This window comes from Xiphophorus maculatus, chromosome 5 (assembly GCF_002775205.1).
Source record: "Xiphophorus maculatus strain JP 163 A chromosome 5, X_maculatus-5.0-male, whole genome shotgun sequence".
NCBI lineage: Eukaryota > Metazoa > Chordata > Actinopteri > Cyprinodontiformes > Poeciliidae > Xiphophorus > Xiphophorus maculatus.
Genome location: NC_036447.1, coordinates 25039764 through 25054802, shown reverse-complemented (window position 1 = coordinate 25054802; position 15039 = coordinate 25039764). Strand labels below are relative to the sequence as shown.

The 15039-nt window shown below is 38.3% G+C and overlaps 2 protein-coding genes across 4 annotated transcripts in view; both read right to left on the bottom strand.

Moving 5' to 3' along the window:
• helz (helicase with zinc finger) overlaps positions 1-3512 on the bottom strand; it is a 63152-nt gene extending 59640 nt beyond the window's left edge. For 2 of the 3 annotated variants that reach the window (XM_023333727.1, XM_014472058.2), the window contains exon 1: positions 3455-3512. The gene's annotated coding sequence lies outside the window, so the exon portion shown is untranslated. Of the gene's footprint in view, positions 1-3335; positions 3388-3454 lie in introns of those variants that run through there. The other variant, XM_023333728.1, reaches the window with a different exon arrangement.
• A 1970-nt stretch (positions 3513-5482) lies between these two features.
• psmd12 (proteasome 26S subunit, non-ATPase 12) lies at positions 5483-13752 on the bottom strand. Its single transcript, XM_005807877.3, has 11 exons — positions 13545-13752; positions 13098-13157; positions 11558-11686; positions 10976-11083; positions 8636-8740; positions 8402-8551; positions 8145-8279; positions 7772-7884; positions 7506-7680; positions 6018-6095; positions 5483-5923 (listed from the first exon to the last, which is right to left on the bottom strand). Exons 1-11 carry the CDS (start codon positions 13650-13652, stop codon positions 5714-5716), a joined length of 1371 nt encoding a protein of 456 aa, XP_005807934.1. The 5' UTR covers positions 13653-13752; the 3' UTR covers positions 5483-5713.
• Positions 13753-15039: the final 1287 nt, after the last annotated feature.

Genomic DNA, 15039 nt, shown 5'->3' with positions numbered 1-15039 from the left:
GAAAACATATTAGTGCTATTCCTTCAAACGAGATGCTAAGGACACTTTAAAATGACAAATCCAATCATTTATCCTTGCTTTGAGAAAATTGGAAAATATTGAAATGTACAGCTGTGTAACTCGCATCGTGTGGAATAAGCTATCCTGCTGTAATTCGGAGATCTTAAAGAGAACAAGGCATTAGTTGAAATCCGTGTCACATTATTTTTCATTCCTTGCTGATTAAAGTTAGTTTTGCAAGCAGCAGTTTGTTGATGGTATGAAAGTCAAACAGATATGCAATTGTACCAAACGGCAATAAGAAGTTTAGATTAGACAATATTTCAGCTGCTTTAAAATGTACAATGCAAATAAATTATAACAGAACAAAAAAATAAATGGCATAAACTGACTTTTGTTAATGAAGCTCCATGTAACATAGTGTGTCTTAACTACGGTCTCAGGAAAATTTGGTCCAGGAAAAATCCAGAGGCGTATACACAATACCTCAATAGTGTTTGTGACTAAATTGAATTTTTGGGGTAAAGTTGACGTGCCAATAGTGGTTTTAACCAATTCCGAATTGTTTGTAGCTTTCCTGTTGTGACTGATATTGCTTTGACCAGGACTGGACGTGAAGCCTCACAAGACAACAGTCACTATAAAAAAGGGTATTAGACATTTGAGCCAATGACTTCATGGGGTTAGGAGTTTCCAACTCTAGCAAATGTCGCAGTTAGCATCACTAAAAGTAAACATCAATCTGTGTGTATTCTCAAGGGAATACAGGGCTCTGTATAAAATTGTCAAAAGTCTACCAATCTGGCATTAAAGGTCAAACACTGAGACTTCCTCTTAACTGCTGAAATCGGCTCCAGGTACAATTTGCAGAAATGTTCCCAATGGAGCTACCAATTGATGTCTCCTGGCACACAGCTGTATTTTGTACTCATAACAGACAAAACAACAAAATCAGCAAAATTACATCAGCAGCACCTGAAATAGTCTGGCTATCTGCTGTAGGAGTCTGAATGAACAGCCTACATTGCCTCGGAAGGAAATGCAGTTTTGTTTTAGACGGCTTTTCTGTGCTTCCTTTTATTTTAAAACACCTTAATGATACTAAAAATAACCAACTTCAAGTCTTCTTCAGTGCTGCCATCAGTGTGACGCATTAGCTGCTACAAACTATGCAGGTATTCATCAGAAAAAGATCCAGTTTATGAATATATGAATCCGGCCAACTGGTCACCGATCAAGGACGGTAAAATTGAACATTGACCAAATCTGGTCACCAAGAGGAGGCTTTTGTTCTCCATAAATAGACTAATAAGTACAAGGAAATTAAATGATTTGTTAAGGTGTAATGTAGGCAAGTAGATTGGGATGAAATTGTTTTTACACGTACTGTATAACGCAAAATGTGTAAAAGTGAGTTTCCCCCGGAAAACAAGCTAAGCCTGGTGGTAGTGGCGCTAAGGCAGTCCATCAGTTGTCTCACTGTATTTTTGTACTAAAAAATTTTTTTCAAGTTAACCGGAAATTTTGGGAATAAAACATCAACAACAAAGAAAATACAGCAGTGGTCTAAAACATTAGTCTTTCTGTACGTTGTGCATGTCTAGCAGACAAAATAATTGTCTGATAAAGATTTCTGATGTTTTATTCTCCAAAAACAACAGATAGGGTTAGCTGAATGTCATACCAAATTTTATTGTTAAACTGGGTGTGATTATCTCTGCAATACTGGTTTAAAAAAAAATAAAAAATTGTACACACAGTAACCGTTTCAGAAAACTTTTCATTCACATGAACCCGTACAAGTATGCCCTGGAGCGTCATCTTAAACATTCCAAACCATTAGGGGGCAGTGTAGCGCAACGCTAAACTCTATATCAGCCAATCAGATTGCTTCAAAACAACCACAACTTCCTGTTAGGGATTAAACATGGTGCTACGGGATGCATTTGTGTGGACAGATGGGTTGAACTACTCTTAAGCAGAATATAAAGTTGACAAAACACAGGACAATGTCAATTGGGAATTGTGTCAAAGCAAGTATCTGGATCGATTTGTCGCAGACTGCAATGTGCTGGAAACCCAAATCTATTTTGCCATACACACATGCAAACAAAAGTTTTTTGAAATCTCCACATTAGTCTTGAGTCTTTCGAAATAATAACTTCTGGTAATATTTAACCAAGTTTTTGTGTGGATAAAAGGCCAAAACGCATAAAAACAAATTCGTTTCCAGCTTCTTGTGGGCTAGTTCTTGGCTTCAGAAAGGTTTCAGACCTTCACAGTCTTTCCTTGTAGATGCAGTCAATGCTTTCTATAATGTCCAGCACCTATTGACACATTGTACATGTCAAGGTCATGATGCTGATGAGTGTATTTTCATGTGCTGGAAGCATAAAACTAATTTAAATACATGACTCACACAGAGAGTCACAAAGAATCATTATGGCAACATCCTGCTGACATTTTAACAGCAATATGTGCGAGGTGCTGTCAATAAGAGCAAAGCATATCAAAGGTGCTTGAATTACAGCAAAGAATGTTGACGAGATAGAAAATTGTTACAATATATTAAGTTAATATTCGCTCACACTTGAGAGAACTATATAAAAAATCTCGAGAAAAGAAAAAGAAAAAAACTCGCTACCTAAATGTAGCAAAATTTCCCTCACTTCTTAACCACAAGTAGTTTTGTGGGTATCATACTCATTTAATGTAATAAAGTCAAACTAATATATCTGTGTACGGCTCGGTTAGCTTACGAGCTGCCTTATAAAAATCGTGCTTAAGCCCAAACATAGTTATTTAGGCTGACACTACCGTTAGCAACTATGTGCGAGGTAGAAAAAAAAAATACACAAAAATAAAACATGCAAATTCATCAGAAACTATGATGCTTTTACTTAAAAACGGACAACAACGATGAATTATTTCGTTTTCCAGAGGGGAGTTGTAGCTGTTGTTTGTCTGGAAAACTTATCTTGACTGCTGCAAATCTGAACGATGACGGCAGCGTCAAAAAAAAAAAAAAAAAATCGCTTAAAATATGCTCAACAAATCCGCTGTCTGCTTGCGTCGCTTGTAACAGTTTTGCTCCTAAACTGAGGACGTGCAGCTAACATTTAGCACGGCGGCCAAAAAGCACCGTCTTTTCTTGGCAGCAAACTGATGAGCTCCCAGCGAGAATAGCTGGGCTGGCTTGTTAATGGTAGCAGGCTAGCTGGCTCGGCTAGGTTCGCCGAAACAAAACGGACTCGGGCCTGAATTTTTTTTTTTTTTTTTTTTTTTCCTGCCACCGTGTTTAGGCGCATATAATTCATATGACATCTTGTTCCTACCGGTGCACGGAGTCCAAACAATCGTCACCGTGCTACTGATTTGTGGAGGGGATTCGTGTCGGTGGCTTTGCGACGAAAAAGACAAGTAAAGGAGCTAAAAATGGGAAGTCAACACTTACCTAGCTTTACTTTCTACGCCATCTTGGATCCACTTGTCAGACCATCGCAAAGCATATTGGGATGTAGTGATCTGAAGGTTGAGGAGGACTTGCCGTGGAAGTGCCAATGTTTTTCCTCTTTTACGGGTCAAAGTTTTGCTTTGAAAAAAAAAAGACAACACTCATAAGTGTTAGCGCCAGCCTCCCCCAAAATTAATTAATTTAAAGCTGCTTCAGTGTCCTCTGTGTCTCTCCTCATTAAATCATTGATAACCCACCATTAGTATTTTTTTATTCACTGCATATTTGCTTTGGCACTGAGACCAAATTAGTTTAGTTATTTGAAGCACACACACAAAGTCACAAAAAAAATATATCAATAACATTTGCTCCCGTGCAAATGATTCTGTAAGTATTTGAGTATATTTTCTTTTCTCTTTTTTTTTTAAATGTATTTTTAAGTGATTTTTTTTTTTCATTTGAAGTATTGTGGTGTTAGGACAGTTTATGTAATGAAATAAAAAATACCTTAATCTGTTAGACATTATCGTTTTTTACACATATTGCTTATATTATCCATACCAAAGTTGATATATGTAATTTAACCAATACGTTTTCATGGGGGAAAAAAGGTAAGAAAGGTATGTAGCTTATGTTTTCCAACTACTGTCAAATTTTAATAACTCCTCAATAGAGTACATAGAAGAGTTTCAAACAAATTGACCGTTTTGTCTTCATACTTTCTTTATATTTCAAATGACAGAACCACCCGAGTGGGCGTTCCAGTAACTTAGACTGTGGTTCAAATCAGAAAGTGAAAATTGTAAATTTAAAGTGATTTTTTTTCTTTGAATGACAACAACAAAGGCTTACAGCTACAAACAATTCAAATGATCAGAAACAAAATATACCGAAACGTGTTACGCTTACTTGAAAGTCGTCCAGCAGTCATTGACCTCATATAGGAGTGTAAATCACAAAACATAATTACAAACTATGCATAGTCGTACTTACTTTTTTCTAAGCATTTCATAGAAATTTAGGTGGGAGGAAAATGTCAAATATGACCACAATTGGATTATAAACTAGCTGTTTTAGAGGATTTTGACCTCTTTGCCCAGTTGTCGTTAAGCCTGATCTGATGATTCATCGTTGATTCAAAGCTTCGACTTCCTGACTCGCGTGTTGAGTTGCAGCTTCAATGTGACCACATGTTGCACTTTAATACTGCCTCCATCTTCTTTTTTTTTAATGAAGTGCACCAGTCCCTCCTACAGCTAAACACCTACTCAACATAATGCTGCCACCTCTGTGCTTTACAACTGAGGTACTATCCTCAGTTTTCCAAGCGTAAGCCTTTTTCTTCCCAATTTTAGATTAGTCAGTGTAGCCAAAGTTTATTAATTACACCAGGCTGAAGAACATGTTCCCCAAAATTAAGATTATTATCCGCAAGTGTAATCTGGCTCTTTATGTTGCTTTTGCTTATTTCACTGTGGATACTGACACTATCGTACCAGCTTCAGCCAGCATTTTCATAAGGCTGTTTTGCCTTATTTTTGGGGTTAATGCACACATTTCCCACCAATTCAACTTTTTTTTCATAATGTTACATTATGAAGTATTTTTGACATTTTGTCGTAAAAAGCATTCATAGGTTTGGCTCCTTTTAACTTGGATGTTGGGAATTAAACATTTCAGAAGACTATAAAAGTCAGGAAATCATCATCTGGGCTTTCCAAAACGATTTAAATGCAAAGTAATCTTAGTACATGTACTGTAAACTTCTGAAAAGTTCAAACGAAAAACATCTCCATAAATGTTCCTCTCATTTTTCTGGCATTTAGCTGAAAGAATCAAATTTTGGCTTACCTAACTTAAAAAAGATTAGGGGAGAAAACAACAACAACAAAAAAACAGTGGTTATGAGTCATTTTATCTTGTTTGCAAATATTTGGTTGCATTTGAATTTCGGTAATGTTTCCATAAAAAATAAAATGTGAAACTATAATAAAACCACATTAAACAGAGAGGAGGAAATGCAAAGACTGGAGGTACAATATGTTTATTGTCAATGTTTTACTAGACAATAAAAAAAAAAAGAAAAAAGGAACAACTCATAGAGGGCGTGTGTGTCTTGCGGTTGCTTTTTCCAAATCTTACGATACTGCAATCGGGCGCCGCGGCGGTACTCCACTAACGTACTGTACAAACGTTCCCCCTGAACATAAACACAAGTGAACATGAAACAAAAACGTGAAAGTAGAAACTGTTCTCGTGTCACTGCAGGTTGTGGATCATCTCCTCCTTGGCAATAAGGTGCGTGGTCTTGTTGACCAGCGACATGAGGGAGTTGAGTTTCTGCGACCAATCGTTGAGCAGGTCGTTGGGGTCTTTGGGCCGCTGAAAGTTGATGATGCCAGCGAGCCGGTCGACCTTGGCGTAGATGGTCTTGTTTACGACGAGGCTGGAGAGGAACTCCTCCGATTCCTGGCGTAGGATTTCAACAGGTGGATTAGTAACGTGGTTTTTTTGGTGGTACTGTCAGCTTCAGATAGAACGAGCTGCTAAAAGGTTTGCTTACGTCAACAGAGAGGTCCAGCAGGCCAGCCATCCTTTTCATTGTGATTCTGGTGTAATATTTGGCCATTATTCTGATGTTCTGAGAGAAAGAAAAAACAAAAATCTTCAATATAATTACAATCAATAATGGAGACTAACATCCAGAGACATAAAGCTTACTAGAGTGAGGATAAGGAGACTATAAAATACCTCTTCTCATTATTCTCTCTGTCTCACTTCTAATTTAAGATCAATAGATGCATTTATATTGTTTCAGTAAATTATCACATCGTAATTTGTGACTTCAAACAATAAATAAACAAATTGACCCAACATAAATTGTTTTCCAGTGCCTGGCCATGACTTGGCTACATTAACACAGCAGGTGAATGCGACCCAAATCAGATGTTTTTTCCGACTTTTATACGGCGGTCTGAACGGCCCGCTTCCGATCTTTTCACCCAAAAACAAAAATCCGATTGGAGCGACTTCCACTAATTTGGAGACGCATCAGATTGTTTTCAAAGAATCCAGTCAAAACAGTCATCATGTCGCATTTCATCCGACTTCTACGTCCTTCATCTGTGACGCAGGTCATAGGAGAAGCCAGACCGGATGTAAACAACATTTTGTTACAATCTGTAGCCTAGAACTGTCCTATACCAAGAAACACCCATCTGTGCAGCTTCTCAATGACTGCTTTGATTTCCATGTAATATAGTACAAAATTACCATCATATAAAATATAGTATTGCATAACATTATATAAAACATAACAAAGCCAAGGTTTCTGCAGGTTTCATCAACTCAAAGTTAAGACTTTTTAAGACGGTTATGAATGAAGTTTAAGACCTGAATCGCATCAATAATTTAAAAGACAAAGATCGTATATTTTGCGATGCTCTTTATAGCCTTAACTCCCGCAGTGCCAAGCTATTATGCAGATTGCACAAGTTTGCCATAGGTGTGAGCCGATGGCGAAGACGAACATCATCTATCCAACTGGCAATAAATTTGCTCTGATGATGGATGCAAAATAAATAAAAAGCTAGCTAGCTAGCATGGGCATATTAGCATCTAACTAGCGGTAGCCTCAACCGCCTCGAGTCACAGAATGCAACGAAGAAGTCTGTGAGACTCAAGAAGAAAAAAAGACAGAGAAAATACAAGTTAAATATTCCCGCTACGACAACATTTAAGACCTTGTACTTATGTGTATTTAAGGCCCAATTACATTTTTTAATGAACTTAAGACATTTTGAGGCCTTAATTTTAGATACATAAATATAAGACTTTTTAAGGATGCACAGAGAACCGGATAACAAAGCTAGTAAAAGTAATGGTTGGTGCTTCAACGCAAAGGGAATACGTACAGATGGACACTCTGTTAAGGGGGAGGGGAGAGACAAAAAAAACAAACTCAAACTTGTATAGCAACAAAACAAGACAATCTAATTTACATTTGGTGCGACTCCGATCGTTTTGGCCTGCCCTTCCATGAGTGACTTACATGCTCCACCACCCTGTTCTTAAGGTCCTTCCACCTTTTCTCTGCCTCCTCTGAATATGAGAAGACGTCTGTCGCCGGGCTCTCAGACGAGCCTTCTCTCAGCTCCTTCCCATAATCCTCCACCAGCGAGGCCCAGCGCATTAGCTCCATAGTGGTAAACTGCTTCAGAAGGTCCCTGGGAAAAGAGGAAGAACGTCACCCTCGGCATGTCGTAATCGATGTATCAACGGCGGAGTCGAAGCAAATTGAGGCACGGGCGGTCTTACTTGTACTTGGGGATTTCTTCCAATTTCTTGTCGGCGCTGATTCTGTGCACGAGGTCTGACTGTTCGTTGTCGTAAGGAGACAGGATCACGTATAGCACCACACTCTTCAGGGCCTGTAGGGCGAAATGGGCAGAAAATGCTTGTTAGCTGATTGCAGCGCTTTGGTCCTTGCGTTGAATAAAACCGACATGTGCAACCAGGTTTCAGTCAGTGAGAACTACATTTGATGTTTGACAAGAACTTTGCAAGCGCCAGTTTCAGGAAACCTCTTCTAAAACCTTACTAGAAAACAGTCACGCTTGATAAAGGAGTGAAACACTAAACCATTTCTCCTACGCAGCAAAACTCTGCCCAAAACATGTCGACTCTCTACCTGCTGCCACTTGCTGCTGTCCTCCAAGATGCTGGGCGTGTCGTAAATCGCCTTGTAGTGCTTGCATATCGACAGGTAGGAGCCCTCGTGCTGGTCCACCTGAATCATCAGGTTGTAATACTTTAACTTCAGCTCCTGTGTTGGTAAAAGGACAAAATAATAATTAAAACGTTTAAGTACGCAGTTTGGATGAGCAGTAGAAGATGCAACAGCTTCTGAGAGAAGACATGCTAACGAGGACCGCTACCGTCTCTTACCTCGGCCCCTTCCTCCTGAAAGAACTTGGTGTTTATCTTCTTGCTGATGATCTGGGTGCGAATATAATCTTTGACAGCAATGCAGAGCCTCATCTGTTCCAAGATAAACTCCACCTTCTCCTTCTTTTCCATGGAGCCGTACGTCTCCACCTGAGCAACAAAAAAACAACCGGTAAATGAGACGGGTCTTAGCAGCTCGCATATTACTTGCGCATAAAAAGGTTTGGATCTCACCTGTAGCTCCTGCAGGATGGCGGCAGCCTCTTTGACGTCACCGCTCTGCTCCTTGATGTTAGCCAGCGTCTTTGTCAGCCTTGCACGCTCGATCTCTACATAGATCTGTCAGAGAGAACCATTTAGTGCATTGTGGCACGCAGCTAGCGTACCGGCCAGTAAAGGATTTAAAGGGCAAAATCAGAGTGGACATGGGCCAGCACTTCTCTCACTAGTCAGTTGCGTGACTGAAAAATGCAACAATGCTTTTCCCTTTGTTGCAAAAACAAGAAAATTTGGCAGTTTGGAAACCACTATAACTGATCACACTATTAGGGGATTAGCAGAAGTGCTAAAATTCCAATAACACCCTTTGCTAACTTTGAAAACATTTACCGCACTTAGTTCCCCTAAATTTATGCTTGGGGGAATTAATCCGTTAATGGCAGAGCTAATTTTCCACTTAGTGCTTTAGCCGAGTTTGAAAACGTTTAGTGCACTTAGCGTCCTGTAAATTCCACTGAATACATTTTTTCTGATAAATTATTCCACTAATAGCAGAGCATTTTTTTTCCATTTAGTGCTTTAGCATTATTGCTAACTTTGAAAACGTTTAGTGTACTTAACTTTACCTAAACACATTTTTCCAGATGAATTCTAAAGCACTAGTTTACATGGCTGTTTTGAAAGCTTTCAGTTGAATAAAGTTCAACATCTGCATCGACTTCTCCAAGTAGTCAGTCATTTATATTCATGCTTTTATTTTGAAGCGCATTCTTTTTTTTCCGTTTTTAAAGAAACTTTATTGAGCAAGGGGCAAATGTGTCATGGATACTGACTACCTGAGCAGCTAACCTGACTAACTAGCTAACATCAGGTTGTCATACTGCCAGCGTTTCGCTACATAAAGGAATACACACAAAAAACAGCAATAAATGCTTAGTCAGGGAGTTTTAGGGTTAAATCTATGCCTCAAAATCAAAAATATCTGTATTAATACGTTGAATGGTTTTGGCAGAGTAAGGAACAGTTGTTGCTTTTCTGTCTAAAATAAAAACAATAAAGTCTTTTTTTTTTTTGCTTTTCCTTTTAGTATCTATAATGCAGTTATACTGGGTTTACTCAAGGTTACAAATCTGTGAGAATCAAATACAGGCCCCCTCCCCTTTACATCGAAGCCTGTTTCTTAGATTACCGTATTTTCCGCACTATAAGGCGCACCTAAAAACCTTCAATTTTCTCAAAAGCTGAGAGTGCGCCTTATAATCACGGTGCGCCTTATATATGGACCAATATTGAGCCACAGCAGGTCTCGCAACTACGGTAAGCAGCCGCCAACTTCATTTTCCCCCGTAGAAGAAGAAGCGCGCGGTGCACGCTGGGTTTTGTGTAAAAACCCCAAAATGGCTCCTATTAAGAGACACGCTTACGACACAAAGTTTAAACTCAAGGCGATCAGTCACGCAGTAGAACACGGGACTAGAGCAGCAGCAAGAGAATTTAACATGAACGAATCAATGGTGCGGAAGTGGATATATATTGTGATTGCACTAACGTTTGATTTACCGTAACAGCATCAGACTGTTTTTTACGTGTTTATTGAATCCAGGAAAAGTTCCCCTCCACTATATGTTATACCTAGCTGTTGTTAAAAGATAAACTGTGTCACGAAAATAACACGTCACTTACTTTACCTCGGGGAAAATAATAAAACAGCTGTTTATTCATTTTGGGAATGAACGGAGTTTTCAGGACGGTGGTTTGTAATCTATTAATAAAGTTTGACTGACCTATCTGACTGTTTTGTTGACATTCTCTTTAGCGCAGTTCCATCTAATGGATGCATAACGTAACCCCAGCCTCTACTGTAGCGTCTGTTCTATGCGCCTTATAATGCGGTGCACCTTATATATGAAAAAAGTTCTAAAATAGGCCATTCATTGAAGGTGTGCCTTATAATGCAGTGCGCCTTATAGTGCGGAAAATAGGGTAATTTGAATGACAACACAATCAGTACAAGGACATACAAGAACAGGGTGGAAATTGTTTTTACCTTTTTGTTCATCGTTTGTGCATTTATGCTAATGTCTGTTAATATATCTATTTCCCCTAAATAAAAATACAGCTGTTTCACAGATAATGTTATTATGACTAGCGGTGCACCGATTGCAGTTTTCTGGCTGGTCACCGATCTTTAAAAAGCCCAATCTGCCGATTCCATTTTTGGCCCAAAAAAGAAAATAATAAAAATTTTTTTAGCATTTTATTACTCCGAACTGTCCAGTGTTATAACGTCACAATGACTACAGTTAACTGCACCGTTTGGTTCATCCCTAATTATGGCATCAAGGGATTTTATACCTTGCCGGCAGTCACAGTGCGAAGTGTGTCTATAAGCCTCAGCTTGATGTTCAGGTCAGTTACAGCATCCACGTATTTGTAGCATTCCTGCACCATTTTGGCAACAGCCTGAGATGAAGAGCAAAACAAATCACATATTTAGGCCACAGTAAATACAAATGTACCCAAGGAAAGTTACATTTTATATGAGCATATTTCAAAACTCATTGAAATATGAGTTTTCATATTTCAACGAGTTTGAAATATGAAAACTTATATTTTTCATACGAGTTTGAAAAAAACACTCATATGTTCATGAACATATGAGTGCGTTTGCAGATATTGGAATTTCTGCTAATTTTGCAGAAATTACAACATTTGCAGTATATTAATAATTTATATTGCAGTAGAGTAACTCAATTTGATGACCGACAATCTCACAAAATTACTTTAAATAATTTCTATTTAACACTTTAATATATTAAGGACTTCTAATTAAAATATGTTCCTTTTTTTGATTCGACGTCTTAATTGAGGAGGCCACAGGTAAGAGATTGGCAGAGTTATGAAGAAAGCAGCGATCACAGTAAACAGAGCACTGACCTGTTTGAGTTGACTCCTCCTTTTGGTGAGTAACATGATGTTTTCATTCAGAGCATCCCAATCCTTTGCTTCATAACACATCTGGACCACAGCCACCAGGATCCTGGAGGTGGACACCATATCTGATGCCTGTGACAAATTCAAACAGAATCTATTCATTAAATACACGTACGCAGATTAGTAAACTGAAATTTGTAAGTGAAGTGGGTTTTTTTTTTGTTGTTTTAAGAAATAATTTTGGTTAAAGTTTTCTGAGCTATATTCAAGATAAATGCACCAAATTCAACTTTTTCCAGGTAATGTGTTACTTTTTGTTAACTTGTGTAGCTCTGAACACAATTCATGTTCAAGACTTGCTAAGACAACGTTTATTTTTTTTTCCGATTTGTTTTTTTCTTTTAAGGCTTTTAGCTTTTCCCTTGCTAAAGCTGAAAATTTGGCTGGCCGGAAATATTTCTGATTAGTCATAATGTGGGGAACAGAAGGGCGTCACTGCTTGCCACAAGCACGAGACATACTACAGCAGGGGTCTCAAACTCCAGTCCTCAAGGGCCGCTGTCCTGCAACTTTTAGATGTGCCTCTGCTGCACCACCTGAATAGAATAATTAGGTCATTAGCAAGGCTGGGAGAACTGATCTACACAAGGAGGAGGTAATTAAGCCATTTCATTCCAGAGTTTTGTACCTGTGGCACATTTAAAAACTGCAGGACAGCGGCTCTTGAGGACTGGAGTTTGAGACCCCTGTACTAGAGCATCATTTTTGTCATCGCACAAGCATGGCGCCGCATTAGGCGTTTGGGTTTAACGTTGCCTGCCCATTGAGGCTCCAGCTGCAGGTGGAAACGCTCTCCCACACCGGAGCTCCAGTGATGCTAAGCTAATGGGACCAGGGGTGGACTTGGAACCCGTAATAACTGCTTGCAATTCTAGCCAATATTTTGAAACTACAGTTTGCAAGCCACAAACAGAATGTGTTTCAGCGAGTTGACCGCTCCAAATCTGAAAGTTGCGTGTTTGAATCCGACCTCCCCATTTATCTTGGGCAAAGCACTGAAGCCCAATATGCATATCAGTCATAAGTTTGTGTGAAAGTCACTGCTGAGTGAATGAGACTAATAACGGAAAAGCACTTTGAGTGGTTGGCAAGACTACACAAGTTTCATCATTGATCCTGAATCGATGTTAAATCAAGATGAAAAGAAGTTCTGTCTCCCATTATTTTTTCTGAATTTCATTTCATATACGTTTCAGAAAATAATTAAGTAGAACTTAAAACTAAAAGGGAAAAAAATATCAAATGAACTTCATAGTCAAACAGTAAATGACTCATATCATCAGGAGCTGTCAAAAACACAACGCTACCCAACACTATACATGTTCAGTTGTTATATTAACAAGAATTAAAAGCTCTCACATCATTTCTTGGACACAAGGAATTATTTTGTAGTTCTTATGAATGTAGTTCTTTCTTATTTGTAATGTAAATGTATAATGTAAACAATTTGTAGTGCTGCATCAGGTGGGAGGTTCTGGCTTACCGTTCTGGTCTGTTTCTCCAGTGACAACAAACTCTCAATAGCCTCTTGTAACTTCCCCTCCTGTAGAAGAGAACACAAAAACATTAACTTTAACACCTTTTTTAAAAAATTACAAACGTCAGGCTTTTTTTGTCTCTTCTTGCAGAATGCTAACGAGACCGGTTAGCAGGTTGGCTACTTCTCAAGAAGCTAACCTCAGTGCTAAACATAGCTAGCATCTCTTTAACAACAAACTCTGGAGTTTTAGAAAAAACAAAAAACAAAGTGGTATTAAGCGTAGGTTAAAAAAACATATTCGAACTTATAAGTAATATGTGCTCATTATATGTGGTCATGTTAGGATAAAACTGAAGACACCATAGTTGTATGATAGCTTAAGAGCTAGCGCACCGATCGGGATGCACCATGACTCAGCCAGCGCTGGCCTTCTTGTAAAAGCTCACTTACTTTGGCCATTTTTTCGCACTCCGGAAGCCTCTCATCTACAGTGGAACTGTAATCAACCTCCATCTTCACGATCCTTCCATCGGACCTCTCAGATCGTTCCTCAGACATTGTTGCGATTGGAAAAAAGGGACAAACCACGACTCCTTTCCTTCTTTGCGACAAGGCTCAGCCTGACGCTGTTCGTCTTGTCAAATGAACGACGCTAGGAAGTGACCAATCAGAACAGAGAATCGAATGGCTGGTCAGGTGCCTGAAAGACCCCAGGGGGACGGCTCTGAAAAAATGTTTTTTTTTTTGTAATTTCTGTCAGGCGCAACAAAGGCAGCTTTAGTTTTACAGTTAACTGTACTTTCAGAGTCGTAAAACTTCAAACAGTATGAACAGAGTCCGGCCAATAAATGCACAAATAAGACCAAGATATATAAACATATACTGTATATAATTGTATAAAATATGCAAAAACAAGAAATGTTTAATTAAAATATAAAATACTGCGTATCAATAAAAATATATAATTTTTAATGCAGAACCCATGAGGAAAGAGTATTTACGGCTGGTTAAAATACATGAACATTTTATATAATATGTTAAAATCCACAATTTTAAGATTCTATTCAACGTCAATATCAGTTATAATTCTCTGAAATTTAATGAAACACAATTAACTTGAGTACAAGCAAATGAGAAACCCATACTTATATATATATAAAAAAATGGTTTTGTTGTCACCCAGACTAGAGATCATTTTAAAATTCAGACTTTGAATTTTACACTTGTAAAAGTATAGATTTACTAATGTGTTAAACAGAAATAAAACCAGATCAGTGATTACTTTATTTGCAATGACTGATGGAGTGCCAGAAATTTTAGGCCCCCCTTTTAGGCCCTGTTAGTTTCACAGTGAATGCTTTATTAGTTGAGAATAAAATGAATGCAAAATGTTGAACATTTAGCTTCTTAAAGTACATGCAGCATTGAGAAAGAAAGCCTTCTCGTACCCTTCACCACTAACCTAGCATAATCTCCAAAAGAAGCTTAAACATTGGGAAAATGGCAGTAGGTTCATGTTTTTGTTCTTAGCCATAGCTTTAATTAATTATTAACTTGCCCATTTTGACACTGTACCTTAATAGGAACTTGCACTCTTGTTTCATATGGAGCATTTATGGTTTTATGTAATTCTGAGACATGTCTCTCTTGAGAATAGGAATTTATTTTCTAAATGAGATTTAAACTATATAAATAAAGGTCAAACAAAATCGATTTCTGTTCCAGTCGCGTTCCCGTTCCTTCCAAAGCCTCAATTAGTTAAATCACAATGAAAGCAGTTAGGATTAATGGGATTAATTTCCCTCTGGGATTATTAAAGTATTTTTAACTGAACTGAATTGAACTGAAGCAACAACAAAACGCAAGCACAGCTTTGCAATCAACTTGTGAAAGGATGCGAGCACATGAAGTAAAGCACAGTGCCGTGGCAACAGTCCACCAGCAG

What these genes read in the sequence shown, in the direction of transcription:
- psmd12 (XM_005807877.3), bottom strand. Translation starts at nt 13,652, where the DNA reads ATGTCTGAGGAACGATCTGAGAGGTCCGATGGAAGGATCGTGAAGATG. An exon ending in TTCAGGAGGAAGGGGCCGAG is followed by an intron (nt 8,280 to 8,401) that starts GTAAGAGACGGT and finishes TTACCAACACAG; the next exon opens with GAGCTGAAGTTAAAGTATTA. An exon ending in ACAGCAGCAAGTGGCAGCAG is followed by an intron (nt 7,885 to 8,144) that starts GTAGAGAGTCGA and finishes TTCGCCCTACAG; the next exon opens with GCCCTGAAGAGTGTGGTGCT.